Source organism: Nomascus leucogenys, chromosome 14 (genome assembly GCF_006542625.1).
Source record: "Nomascus leucogenys isolate Asia chromosome 14, Asia_NLE_v1, whole genome shotgun sequence".
Classification (NCBI taxonomy): domain Eukaryota; kingdom Metazoa; phylum Chordata; class Mammalia; order Primates; family Hylobatidae; genus Nomascus; species Nomascus leucogenys.
Genome location: NC_044394.1, coordinates 88301614 through 88315734, shown reverse-complemented (window position 1 = coordinate 88315734; position 14121 = coordinate 88301614). Strand labels below are relative to the sequence as shown.

The 14121-nt window shown below is 49.3% G+C and overlaps 1 protein-coding gene across 2 annotated transcripts in view; it reads left to right on the top strand.

Annotated features, from left to right (window-relative positions):
• The first annotated feature begins 231 nt into the window (after window positions 1-231).
• The window catches only part of PGS1 (phosphatidylglycerophosphate synthase 1), a 45533-nt gene continuing 31643 nt past the window's right edge, over window positions 232-14121 (top strand). For both annotated transcript variants that reach the window (XM_030827211.1, XM_030827212.1), the window contains exons 1-2: window positions 232-422; window positions 11916-12105. In XM_030827211.1, the coding sequence (XP_030683071.1) occupies window positions 280-422; window positions 11916-12105 (333 nt within the window). In that variant the 5' untranslated portion in view covers window positions 232-279. The remainder of the gene's footprint in view (window positions 423-11915; window positions 12106-14121) is intronic.

Below are 14121 nucleotides of genomic sequence, written 5' to 3'. Positions count from 1 at the left end.
CCGCATCCTTTCCTCCGCGACCTGTGACGAGTCACTGCAGGAATGCAGCCCACCTGGCGCCCTTCCGGATTTAACGAGAGGGCTTCCGACCCCCTCCTGCGGCGCGACCACTGTTCCTCGCCTGTGTCCCCCAGAGGGGAAACTGAGGCTTGGGGGCGGTGCTGGGCCGCTCTCCCCGAGCCAGGGCTTCCGCGCCTGCGCGCCTGCGCCGTGTCCGCGCTCGCCTTTGTCAATAAAGTTCGCGCGCGCCGGGAGCGGAAGCGGAAACGGTGAGTCTCCATGGCGGTGGCGGCGGCAGCGGCAGCGGGACCCGTGTTCTGGAGGCGACTGCTGGGCCTCCTGCCTGGCCGCCCAGGGCTGGCCGCGCTCCTGGGACGCCTGTCCGACCGCCTCGGCAGGAACCGGGACCGCCAGCGCAGGAGGTGAGAGAGGCGGCCGGGCTGAGAGTGCAGCCCTCGCGGCTGCGGCCCGGCCCCCTGGCGCTCAAACTCTCGGCCCCAGCGTCCTGGGCATCCGCAGCGAGTCCCTCCCCGGTTCCCGGGCCCACTTCTGCCTCTCGGGGCTCGGCGCCTGACCTATGTGCTTCTTCACTGGCCTTCTTGAGGGAGGGTGGGCGACTCGTGCGCCATTATCGGCCGGGTCCAGCCGGCGGGCCTCCTGCTCAGCCTGGCCGGTCCTTGCTCCCCCTGTACACCGTGCTTGGTGGCGAGCCCCGGCCACACACGTTAAAAGAGGGGCTGTGTGTGCATTCAGGGAGCTTCGGTCAAGCTCCAGAGGCTGTTTATATCATGGTTTCGGCCCCAGGATGTGAGTGTCGGAGAGTTCAGAGGGGTCTTTTCCTTAAGTAATCCTGGCTGTGAGTGAATCAGCCTTGCTGGGATTTTGTGTATACAGTGTTTCTCACATCCTGCCAGAAAGACCTGTGAAGCAATCGTTAGTAACACTCAGGCATAGGAAGAGGAGCCACTCGAAACACTTTTTACACATTTCAAAGGGCGTGTGTTCTGGAAAAGTACTGAAGTTATGTAAATGACGAAGTAGGCTTTGGGGCAATTTGTTCAGGCAGTGGTCTTTTAAAAGAAATATTTGCCAAGAACATGCTGACCTGAGGCTTGCTAATATTAAAAAAGGGGGATAAATAATTCTTGGCCGGGTGTGGTGGCTCACGCCTGTAATTCTAGCACTTGGGGAGGCCGAGGCAGGTGGATCACCTGAGGTCAGGAGTTCAAGACCAGCCTGACCAACATGGTGAAACCCTGTCTCTACTAAAAATACAAAATTAGCTGGGCGTGGTGGTGCATGCCTGTAATCCCAGCTACTTGGGAGGCTGACCCTGAGGCAGGAGAATCGCTTGAACCCAGGAGGTGGAGTTTGCAGTGAGTCAAGATTGCCCCATTGCACTCCAGCCTAGGCAACAAGAGCAAAACTCTGTTTCAAAAAAAAAAAAAAAAAAAAATTCTCTTGTGTGCAAATAGTTTTCTTTTCTTTTCTTTTCTTTTTTCCGAGACGGAGTTTCACTCTTGTTGCCCAGACTGGAGTGCAATGGCGGGATCTTGGCTCACCTCAACCTCCGCCTCCCAGGTTCAAGCGATTCTCTTGCCTCAGCCTCCCGAGTAGCTGGGATTACAGACATAAGCCACCACGCCCGGCTAATTTTGTATTTTTAGTAGAGACAGCGTTTCCCCATGTTGGTCAGGCTGGTCCCGAACTCCCAACCTCAGGTGATCCGCATGCCTCGGCCTCCCAAAGTGCTGGGATTACAGGCGTGAGCCACCGTGCCGGCTGCAAATAGTTTTCTTAATTGAGTCTTACACTTGATCTTTAAAAAAAAAAAATCTTAGAACTGCTTCCTTTAGTTGAGGTTGCATTGTGTTAGATTTTCTATCTGTACCTGTACTCCTTGTGTGAGATTTGACCTCCAGGGGTCAGACATCTAGTACAGAGATCTGGGGTCCAGTCGTGTACTGATTCTAGGTACAGAAAAGAGCTTGCTTCATAGTGCTCTATGGTGGAAGATTTTCATCGAAAACTCAAATTTGATTTAGGGGAATTTTTAGGTGATAGAATCAGGGCAGGATGACGCTCTTGGAAACCTGCTAAGTTTCACGTTGGTGAACCCAGCAGGACTGCGGCTGTAAAACAAATGGCCTCTCCATTTTTTGCATTTTCATTTTTTCAGTGTTTAATAAAAGACCTGCTCATCTCTGGGTGGTGAAGTCAGATGACTTCTACGTCCTGCCATCAAACCACTGAGATTTGGTCTACAGTTTCAAAAAAATGTTCTACCCTCTAAGACAAGATTTAGGTGACTTTGTCATTTCCCTCTATATGTTTAAACTATATGAAAAACACTTCATTATAAATCATTGTTCAACATTGGAATTGATTACTAAAGGATGTTGGGGCAGTTGACACAAATATTTTAAAAAATCTCTCATGAGTGCTTTTTTTTGTTTTTTTTTTTTGAGATAGAGTCTTGTTTTGTTGCTCAGGCTGGAGTGCAGTGGTGTGATCTCGGCTCAGTGCAACCTCTACCTCCTGGGTTCAAGTGATTCTCCTGCCTCAGCTTCCAGAGTAGCTGGGTCTACAGACACAAGCCACCACGCCCAGCTAATTTTTGCATCTTTAGTAGAGACAGGGTTTCACCATGTTGGCCAGGCTGGTCTCGATCTCCTGACATTGTGACCTGCCCGCCTCGGCCTCCCAAAGTGCTGGGATTACAGGCGTGAGCCACTGCGCCCAGCCACTTTTTTGTTTTTTGGTGGTGGGAGGGGCAGTGCAGTGTGGTGGCAGTGGAGATAGGTCCTAAATTGACTTTCTAAACTTTTTTATAAATTGTATGAGTGGATGCAGTTTGTGTGCCTGCATCCTTCTTCATTAAGCTGAGAGAGATAATTGTTTCTCTGGGACAACAGTTCAGCCAGCAACTCAGTTTCTTGGGCATTAAGACAGAAGTTCTTGCTTTGTAATCCTCGGAAATAATGCCTATGGTAGGACTGAGGATAAATGCTTTGACCGGTATTGAGTGGTGGTGTAGGTTTCTGAGCCTTTTGCCTTATTCGGTTTGCAGTTTTTTTCTGATTCGTTGTGGCCTTGGTGTTTGAGTTATTCATGTTTGTTGTGGCTGTTCACCCTTTATTGGCTGCTGACTTTCATTTCTTCTCCATTATTCAGTTGCACCTCCCAATTTCTCATTCCCCGAATGATGTGGTTTCTTGTAACTCGCTGATCATTGATTCATTGATAATAGTTCTGTGCAGTCATGAGCTTGAATTATTTTAGGTTTTAGCTTGTCGATCTGAGTCAGCTGTTGGAGGGCCAGTGAACCCTCGTGAGGGTACGTTCCTTTTACTGCCACGGTTTCCTTTCAGGCATAGAGACAGCCACAGAGACAGAGAACTCTACTTAAAATTACTTCTAGTAATGATTTAGAAGCACTGTCATTTCCTCTTAAGCTAGCATCTGACTCATTATCATTAGGGACTGCTGGATCCATTAATTTATTCATCGTGTGTATTGAGCACTGCTATGCTGTGCTAGGTACTCAGGAAGCAAAGATAAAGACACAGCCCCATCTCCAAGATGCTCAGACCCATAAACAATTACAAGAAGTAGGTAGAAGGTCATGGCAGTACCTTGGAGAGGTCATGGAAGGCTTCCTGGTGCAGTGGCTCAGAGCTGTTTTGAAGGAGGGGTCGGAGTAGTTAGGCTTGGTGAAGAAGAGGGGGAGCGGATGTTCAAGAAGTGATAGTGACATAGACTACAGCGAAAGGCAATTCTGAGGTCCCACCAATACTGAAACCATTTCCAGGAGCTGACTAGGGGTACCAAGTAGGGGATGGAGGGAGGGAAGAAGAGGAGCTAGGAGCAAGCCAGTCTGGGCCAGAGACCCAGGAAGACAAGTTCTGAGATTCCATGTATATTTCTTTTGATTCTGGTTCAGCCTGAGATGGTGGGGGCTTTTATATGAAGTCAGGGGCAGTGGGAGCAGAAAAGAGGACTGGATTAGAGTCAGTCTTGATGGGGCACATGGATGTTGGTACATTTCATGAAAACAGGGAGTAAAGAAGAGGCTCAGGTTTTGGGGATAATGATAAAGTGCATTTGGGTCATGTTAATCAGTATCCAGGTTCCTCTAGGTGATGTGTGCAGTGTCCAGTTGACTGTGGCAGAACTGGAGCTCAGGAGAGGGAGACAGATGCTTCAGATACGGTTTTTTTTTTGAGTCATCCGGCTACACAGAATAGTCTTGTACTTGGAGTAGATGAGACCAAGTGGGAAGTGTATCATGAGGGCATTAGTTCCTAATCTTGAACTTGCCTACTATATAAGGAAATCTTTATCTGTGGCTTACTTTTTTTCCTTTTTAACTATTTTCAGTTTTAGCTATACATGCAGAATCATCTTTATGTTTGAAACTTTTTCACAGTTCCAGGAGCTTGTGAGTGTATGTGTTGGATGGGTTAGGGGTTCCTAACTTCTCTGAGTTATAAGAGGGAAACAGGTGTCCAGCAGATTGTTTTCAATTAGATTTTCTTTTCTTTTCTTTTTTTTTTTTTTTTGAGATGGAGTTTCACTCTTGTTTCCCAGGCTGAAGTGCCGCAACCTCTGCCTCCCGGGTTCAAGTGATTCTCCTGCCTCATCCTCTCGAGTAGCTGGGATTACAGGCATGTGCCACCATGCCCATCAGGCTAGTCTTGAACTCCTGACCTCAGGTAATCCGCCTGCCTCAGCCTCCCAAAGGGCTGGGATTACAGGCGTGAGCCACCGCGCCTGGCCTAGATTTTCTTACGTTGTAGTGGCAGGTCACTTGTTCAACGTGTAAGTAGTTTTTACTCTTAGGGACCACCAGATTTCCAGAAGTTACTTTTCTTTGAAATTTGTGATGTTGAGATTCAGTCTTCCTTACTCTTCAGAGTTTAGTATAACCATCTCTTGGTTAATTTATAGCAGTATAATGGATGGGAAGGGGATATTTAGAATCAAAGCATAGTTTTCCCAAATAATTCAGATTTGATCTTGCAGTGAATTAAAAGATTTACAACGGACTGACTTTCTCAGTTGAAGCTTTAAGTGAATATTAACGTGAGTATCCCTGAGCACATTATAGTTGGTGATGAATTAGACTCAATCAGTTGTCTGTTGGTAGGCAAATAGAAACCAGCCTGGGATTAAAATGGTCTGAATGATAATCCCTTTGTAATAGCGTGATCTGATTTATGTAAACGGGTCAATTTTGAGGGTGCTAGGAGTCAGGCTGGCTGAAGCCCTTTGGAGTCGTAGAACATGCGATTGGTTCTCGTCAGGCACCTTGATGTGCCTGGTGCTTTTGGCCACCCAGGCTGTATTGTGGGTTATAAATATATTTTGGATTTCTGGGCCCCAATGTAATCGACTTCCTTTTGGCTAAGCCAAGGGGAGAGTCATCTAGTCAGCATGTAGCTGCATGCTGGCAGCTGGGCCTCTCGTGCCGGACTTGTTATGGGAGTTCAGCAGGCCGTTGGTCTTTTGTAACCTACGGGAATCCACACTCATTTCCCTTACTCGGGGTTAGGTCTTGCATTAGTCAGGAAGGGCCGCCTGCTGCCAGGGTTGCAGGAAGTACGGTACCTTCTTGTAGTTTCTGGAGCCTTTCTCAGGAAGTGTTATGACTGTTGCTTTTTCTCATCAGTTCACTTTTTTACATTTAAATATTTGTGACTGAGGGGGTAGGGTGAGTTGTTCTCAAAAAGTAGTTTCTGAAAATATTGCAATCCAGAGAGCTCAGTTTCTTTTAAAAACTTCTTTTTTCATGGTTTTGTACAGATTTGGATGGGCTCCAGGCCACAGAGTCTGTACCATGAGTGTTACCTTACGGTTAAAGAAGGGCCCCTGGACCTTCAGACTGCCACGCCTCTGAGGGACACAGAGTTACCAACCTGTGTTCCATATGGAGAGCGCAACTCCTGCCCTGTTCAGTGGGGACAGTCCTCCAGCTTTACCGTACTCTTTCATCATCAAAGTCCCACATACTCTGTTTTGAAAAAACCCAAAGAAGTTGGCCTGTTACATGTGTCCCATTGGTAGTGGGTGACAGTAAGTACCGCAGCTCTAGGGGGAAACACATGTTCTGTGACACCAGGAGAAGATGTGGAAGGGACGTCTAAAGGTGCAGTGTAGACCACGGTGTGATTCCCTAGTGTTTGCCTGTCTTCAGTGGCATCCCTTCTCTGAGAAGCGGGAGCTCGGTAGGGCCTCCAGGCACTGTTGACATGCGCTGAGGAGAAAGGCAAGGGGTGCCAGTGTTTTCCATGAAGCAGAGCACGCGCAGCTGCAGAACGGCGAAGTGGAAAACCGTCTCCCCACAAAGGGGAGAAATGCCTTCTGTTTTCCCCAGGTTTCTTTCTTTCTTTTTTTTTTTTCTGAGATGGAGTCTTGCTCTGTCGCCCAGGCTGGAGTGCAGTGGCGCAATCTCGGCTCACTGCAACCTCCGCCTCCCTGCCTCAGCCTCCCGAGTACCTGGGATTACAGGCATGTGCCACCATGCCCGGCTAATTTTGTATTTTTAGTAGAGATGGGGTTTCTCCATGTTGGTCAGGCTGGTCTTGAACTCCCAACCTCAGGTGATATGCCCGCCTTGGCCTCCCAAAGTGTTGGGATTACAGGTGTGAGCCATCGTGCCCAGCCTTTTTTTTTTTTTTTTTTTTTTTTTTTTTTGAGGTGGAGTCTCACTCTGTCGCCCAGGCTGGAGTGCAGTGGCACAATCTTGGCTCACTGCAGCTTTGAACGCCTGGGTTTAAGCAATCTTCCTGCCTCAGCCTCCCTAGTAGCTGGAACTGCAGGTGCACGCCACCATGCCTAGCTTTTAATTTTTCTAGAGAGGGGGTTTCTCTATGTTGCCCAAGTTGGTCTTGATCTCCTGGCCTCAAGTGATCCTCCTGCCTCAGCCTCCTAAAGCACTGAGATTATAGGCACATGCTACCGTGCCTGGCCATTCAGTTTTTTTCAGTGACACCAGTCCAGATGTGGTCTCCTTGGCATATGTTGTCATTGTGGCGACCTGTGTAAAACACTCGGCTCCTTTCTTATGCACCTTCCTTTTTTGGGTGTTTAAAATTGCCACTTGAAGGTTGAGTCTCCTCCATAATGTATCCATGAAACATAGTTGGCTTTCAGCTCCTTTTCCTCTCTAACAAAAATAAACCTGTCAGTACACAGATTAAACAGGAAGCCAACATAAAAAAGCCTTCAAGAACTCTTGGCCTGAGGCCCTGGTGGAACATTCCCAGTGAGAGCTGCCTGGTAAGGAGGAGACCTGCCTAGGATAACCCCAGGGCCTCTGGGCTCATCAGCTCTGTACCTGCCAAAGTGGGTCTCTGCAGGTAGGACGGAGGTGATAGGTGAACCCTGACACCTGTGTAGGCACTGTGTGTGTGTGTGTGTGTGTGTGTGTGTGTGTGTGTGTGTGTGTGTGTGTGTTTTCTCTGGACTGTTGAGGCCCTCTTGGGTTTTTCTGCTGAAAGTGGTCTTGTTCCTGTTTATTTCTTTCTGCACTTGACCTCTAGGGTCACGAGATCGTCCCACCTCAGCCTCTCAAGTAGCTGGGACTACAGGCACGTGCCTCCACGCCTGGCTAATTATTTTTTTTATTTTTTTATTTTTTCTGGAGACAGGGTCTTGCTATGTTGCCTAGGCTGGTCTGGAGCTCCTGGTGTCAAGCGATTCTCCTGCCTTAGACTCCAGAGTGCTGGAATTACAGGTGTGAGCCACTTCACTCAGCCCAGTTTCTTCTGCTTACGTCCCTTCACACTTCCTGCCTGAAACATCCTCCCCGCCCCCCCCCCTTTTTTTTTTTTTTTTGAGATGGAGTCTTGCTCTGTCGCCCAGGCTGGAGTGCAGTGGTGCAATCTCGGCTCACTGCAAGCTCCGCCTCCCACGTTCACGCCATTCTCCTGCCTCAGCCTCTCCGAGTAGCTGGGACTACAGGTGCCCGCCACCACGCCTGGCTGATTTTTTTGTATTTTTAGTAGAGACGGGGTTTCACCGTGGTCTCGATCTCCTGACCTCGTGATCCGCCCGCCTCAGCCTCCCAAAGTGCTGGGATTACAAGCGTGAGCCACCGCGCCCGGCCTCTGCATTCCTTGTTTGAATCCTACCAGCTTTTTGAGGCCACTGGAGGAGAATGCTGCAGAACCTTCCCAGTAGCCCAGGCATCACCAGCTCCCCTTTTTGATGCCTTGAAGCACATGCACTGTCTATTTGGACACTGATTTAATTTTAGCGTCTTTTCTTGTGTTCTTAGATAATGTCAGGTGTGTAAGTCTGTGAGGCTACCAAGGTTGTGGGAGGCAGAGACTGCCTGGTTCTTCATTTGTACCCTCCATGGTATGTCATATGTGCTCACATGATGGCTTTGTTGAGGGTTAAGTTGAACTTGCCCTCTCCTGGGTTGCTATGTGCCAAGGAGTGTTTCCTCTTCTTCTTCTTCTTCTTCTTCCTTTTTTTTTTTTTTTCCGGGGGGACAGTCTTCCTTTCTCACCCAGGTTGGAGTGCAATGGTGTGATCTCGGCTCACTGCAACCCCTGGTGCCCAGGTGCAAGCAGTTCTGCCTCAGCCACGGCCGGCTAATTTTTTTTTTTTTTTTTTTTTTTGAGATGGAGTGTCGCTCTGTTGCCCAGGCTGGAGTGCAGTGGCAGGATCTCAGCTCACTGCAACCTCCGCCTCCCAGTTCCAGTTCAAGTGATTCTTCTGCCTCAGCCTCCTGAGTAGCTGGGACTACAGGTGTGTGTGCCACCATGCCCGGCTAACTTTTGTATTTTTAGAGAGACAGGGTTTCACCATATTGGCCAGGCTGTTCTTGAACTCCTAACCTCATGATCCACCCACCTTGGCCTCCGAAAGTGCTGAGATTACAAGCATGAGCCACCATGGCCACCACGCCTTACCCAATATTTGTATTTTTAGTAGAGGCGGGGTTTCACCATGTTGGCCAGGCTGGTCTTGGACTCCTGACCTCAGGTGATCCACCTGCCTCGGCCTCCCAAAGTGCTAGAATTATAGGCGTGAGCCACCGCGCCCGGCCCCCTTTTTTTTGAGACGAAGTCTCTCTCTGTCACTCAGGCTGGCATGCAGTGGTGCGATCTTGGCTAACTGCAACCTCCGCCTCCTGGGTTCAAGCAATTCTCCTGCTTCAGCCCCCCAAGTAGCTGGGATTACAGGCATGTGCCACCACACCCAGCTAATTTTTTTGTGTTTTTAGTAGAGACGGGGTTTCACCATATTGGCCAGGCTGGTTTCGAACTCCTGACCTCAAGTTTTCTGCCTGCCTTGGCCTCCCAAAGTGCTAGGATTATAGGCATGAGCCACTGTGCTGGGCTGTGGCTCTCAGCTTCTTTGAAGGCCGTGTGTGGACTGACCACATGACCTGGAGCAGTACAGGTTACACCTGATTTTTGGATGGTCTGAGAGATGGCAGAAGTGCTGTGAGGCAGGGGAGACATTGATTTTATTCTGCTGTTGCCTGTTCCCCCGCCCCCCCCGACAGACCATGTTTCATTAGTGAATATGAGACTCTAGGCCCCTTGGGGCCTCGGGTTGATGGGTCGCTGTGCACCTTTCCCATTGTCCGGTGGTTTCTGCTGCCCTGAAGGGTCCTTCACTCTCCTCTCTTGAGCTTTGCAGGAGGGTGGCCCAGGATTTGGGAAACCCAGGCAGCACGCCCTGCGTTACACATCTAGGCCCTTCATCTGCAAGCTGATGCCTGTGAGTGTTATCACCCCCTCTAGAGACAGTAGGGGAGAACAGCTGTTTCCCACCTCTGCACTGGGTGGCCACGGCCAGTCGAAGACTTCCAGGATCCACAGAGCCAGCACCTTCTGCTGTTGACTAAGGTTTTTGTGGCAGTGAATTGGCAGTGACAGACCGGTGGGCTTTCTGGGAAGCGCAGCTGTGGGCCATCTGGTGTCTGTGCAGGGACATTTACGAAGCCTGGGAAGATTGAGGGCTTTATCATGAAGCAAGTGAGTGAAATCATCTTCCTGGAATTTGTGGCCATTCAGGCCTTGGGATGTTTGAGCGTCCTCTCCCCCAAGTCCCTCTTGAGGTCACACACTGAAGTAGATTTTCCTGCTGCTGTTTGCAGGACTAGGATTCATAGTAGGTCAGGTTTGTGTGGGGCTCTGGGTGTGCAGTCCCTCCACCCCCGTCTCCCGCAGGTTTTTAGTCATTGAGCAGCAGAAATGAAGTTCTGTGGGCAGAAATGCATCTCCTTCAGCCTTGGCCTCAGTGGAGTGTGGAGTCTGCCAGGGGTGCAGCTTTATGTGGTCGAGCTAACACTGGCCAGAGATGGTGTGTGACCCCACCAAACAGGATGTGTCTGATGGTGAAGGGTATGGCTCATCATCACTCTTTTTTTTTTTTTTTTCCTTTGAGATGGAGTCTTGCTCTGTCGCCCAGGCTGGAGTGCAGTGGCACCATCTCAGCTCACTGCAACCTCCGCCTCCCAGGTTTAAGTGATTCTCCTGCCTCAGGCTCCTGAGTAGCTGGGATAACAGGCATCTGCATCATGCCTGGCTAATTTTTTTGTATTTTTATTTTTAGTAGAGATGGGGTTTCACCATGTTGGCTAGGCTGATCTTGAACTACTGACCTCAGGTAATCTGCCCGCCTCGGCCTCCCAAAGTGGTGGGATTACAGGCGTGAGCCACTGTGCCCGGCCACGGCTCATCATCACTCTTGAGAGGAGCTCATTTTCTCCTGTCTCTCCCTGCTCCAGCTTTTCTTTCCGAGTCTGATTTTGATTGATTGAGACAGGGTCTCGCTGTGCCACCCAGGCTGGAATGCAATGGCGTGATCATAGCTGGGAGAACAGCCTTGAACTCTTGGGCTCAGGAGATCCTCCTGCCTCAGCCTCTTGAGTAGCTGGGACTACAGGTTTGTGCTACCATGCCCAGGTAACTTTTTTTTGAGAGAGAGTCTCGTTCTGTCACCCAGGCTGGGGTGCAGTGGTGCGATCTCGGCTCACTGCAACCCCCACCTCCCTGGTTCAAGCAATTCTCCTGCCTTAGCCTCCCGAGTAGCTGGGACTACAGTCACACACCACCATGCCCGGCTAATTTTTGTATTTTTAGTACAGATGGGGTTTCACCATATTGGTCAGGCTAGTCTCGAACGCCTGACCTTAGGTTATCCACCTGCCTTGGCCTCCCAAAGTGCTGGGATTACAGGTGTGAGCTACTGCGCCCAGCCTGCCCAGCTAATTCTAAACAATTTTTTGTATACACTGGGTCCCGCTATATTGCTCAGGCTGGTCCTGAGCTCCTGGACTCAAGCAATCGTCCTGCCTTGGCCTCCCAAAGTGCTAGGATTATAGGCCTGAGCCAGCATGCTCGGCATAAATTGGATTTTTAAAGAGAAAAGTGTCTTTTTCTGGGTGCTTCCTTGAATAGAAATCTTGTTTATCTCATGAGTCATAAAGCGGGGCGTCTGGGCTGTAATCATCAGACTTCTGCCAGACTTACCCTTCTGCTAGGTGTCTTTTAGTGGTGGCTGCAGGCAAATATTTTTGAGGTAGATTCATTAGAAGGTTGCCGTGTGGTAGCTAACCATGTGGTAGCTTTTATGAGTTTACTTGTGGATACTCTAAATTTGGCTCCTGAGTTGTTTGGAATTAAAGTTTGGGATTTATCTATAGGTATTGACACTACTCAAGTTGCTCAGTTAGTAGGCTCTTTAAGGAATAAGAGGAAAGGGGGCTGAAGGAAAAATCCTTTAGCAGAGCTTGAGTTGGGCTCACTTTTTAAAATGTTCTAGAAAATCTGACATTCATAACACAAGCAACACACCCATCTCCCAGCCCCTCTTTACCCCCCAGTAACTGAGGGGGGCTTCTGCAGAAGTATTTGAGGTGTGACCCAGTTGCATATTTCTTTAACCAGGTCACCATGGCTGTTATTGGCTCCCTTGCTGTCCCCAGCTGTTCCCCAGGTCACCTCCCCACCTTGCTGCCTGTGTCCAGAAGGTGTGCACCGGTTCCAGTGGATCAGAAACCTGGTTCCAGAATTTGGAGTCTCCAGTTCTCACGTCAGGGTGCTTTCTTCCCCGGCAGAGTTTTTTGAGCTCATGAAGGTAAGTTGTATCTAAAGGAAAGAAGTTTGAGTTAGAGTTTTTGGGGGATCAGGTTGGTGAGTCCTGAGTGCTTTCTAGTCTAGAAACTTTTGATAGTTGCCCAAGCTTATTCCTTCTGGGTTTCACCTGTCAGGTTTCAGCTTCATAGATGGTTGAGCTGAGCCACAGTCAGAAACTTGCCTGTGGGGCCAGTGTCTCAGGTGGAGAAGCTCTGAGAAGGCAACAGAGAGAACAAGGACCTAGACCTTATTTTTATTATTTTGTTATTTTTGAGAAGGGGTCTCACTATGTTACCCAGACGGGTCTTGAACCACTGGGCTCAAGTGATCCTCCTGCCTCGGCCTCCCAAAGTACTGGCCACCATGTGCGGCCACGGGCCTAGACTTTGATTCTTTTTTTTTTGTTTTTGAGACGGAGTCTCGCTCTGTCGCCCAGGCTGGAGTGCAGTGGCGCAATCTCGGCTCACTGCAAGCTCCGCCTCTCGGGTTCACGCCATTCTCCTGCCTCAGCCTCCTGCGTAGCTGGGACTACAGGCATCCGCCACCACGCCTGGCTAATTTTTTGTATTTTTAGTAGAGACGGGGTTTCACCGTGTTGACCAGGCTGGTTTTGAACTCCCGACCTCAGGTGATCCGCCCGCCTCAGCCTCCCAAAGTGCTGGGATTACAGGCGTGAGCCACCACGCCCAGCCTAGACTTTGATTCTTATGGGCACACTGATTCCTTTTCTTCCATGGAGAAGTTGCGGACCACGAGAAGGGAGGTTAGTGAGGACTGAGGACCCGTGGGTCACATGGGTATGTCCTTGCTAAAGATGACAGGGGAGGAGGGCATCTTTATCTAGTCTGTGTATGATGGACCCCTAACCCGGGAATCATCTCCAAACACAGTAGTGTCATCTTGGTAGATGTAGTAGGAAGTAAAAACTCGTGGGTGCGATTTGATATGCATGAAGAGGCCTTTCAAAGTAACTGGGAATCTAGACATCCTGGGTCTAAGGCTTGTAGTCTTGGTTCTTTAGGGACTCTGTCTTAAGCGTGTGCCTTTCCTCTCCTGGTAGTGATGTAAGTTTTGCATTTGGTGGGTTCAGCTTTCAACATGTTACTCAGGTTTACGTGCCACATCTGGTTATTCTGGTTAAACTGCTAATTGGAATGAAGTAATTCAACACTAATTTTTAACAGCATGAACTCTGAGTTTGTATTAGCAATGATACTAGAATGAAGGTCTAGGCCGGGCACAGTGGCTCACGCCTGTAATCCCAGCATTTTGGGAGGCTGAGGCCAGTGGATCACCTGAGGTGAGGAGTTCGAGAACAGCCTCGTCAACATGGTGAAACCCTGTCTCTACCAAAAATACAGAAGGGTGGCACACACCTGTGATCCTAGCTAGTCAGGAGGCTGAGGCAGGAGAATCGTTTGAACCCGGGAGGTGGAGGTTGTAGTGAGCCAAGTTCGCGCCATTGCACTCCAACCTGGGCAACAGAGTGAGACTCTGTCTCAAAAAAAAAAAAAAAAGAAAAAAGAATGAAGGTCTGATGGGGCCAGGCAAGCAGGCAGAATGCTGAGAGACAATAGGAAATCTGGGTAGAGACTCACCTTTGTGCAGAAAATGAACTCTCACTCATTTGAGTGCCTGCCCATTTTCTCTCCTTTTGTGCTTTTGTTCTGTTTGTTGATCCACACTTAGCTTGGCTGGCTCATTCAGAATGCATTCTGTGTGTGCACACAGGCGTGTCCTTTTGTTCTCCCCTCTCACCCGCCTCCCTGTACTGCTCACCTGTCCTGGGCATCCTTGTTTGTACCGAATGATGCTGCAACTGTTGGCTCTTTGCTCCTACTTGATTTTCTCCTTGGCTTGAAGAAACAGGTTTTTCTTTTCTTTCTTTTTTTTTTTTTTAAGATGGAGTTTCGCTCTCGTTGCCCAGGCTGGAGTGCAATGGCTACGATCTTGGCTCATCACAACCTCCGCCTCCTGGGTTCAAGTGATTCTCCCGCCTCAGCCTCCTTAGTAGCTG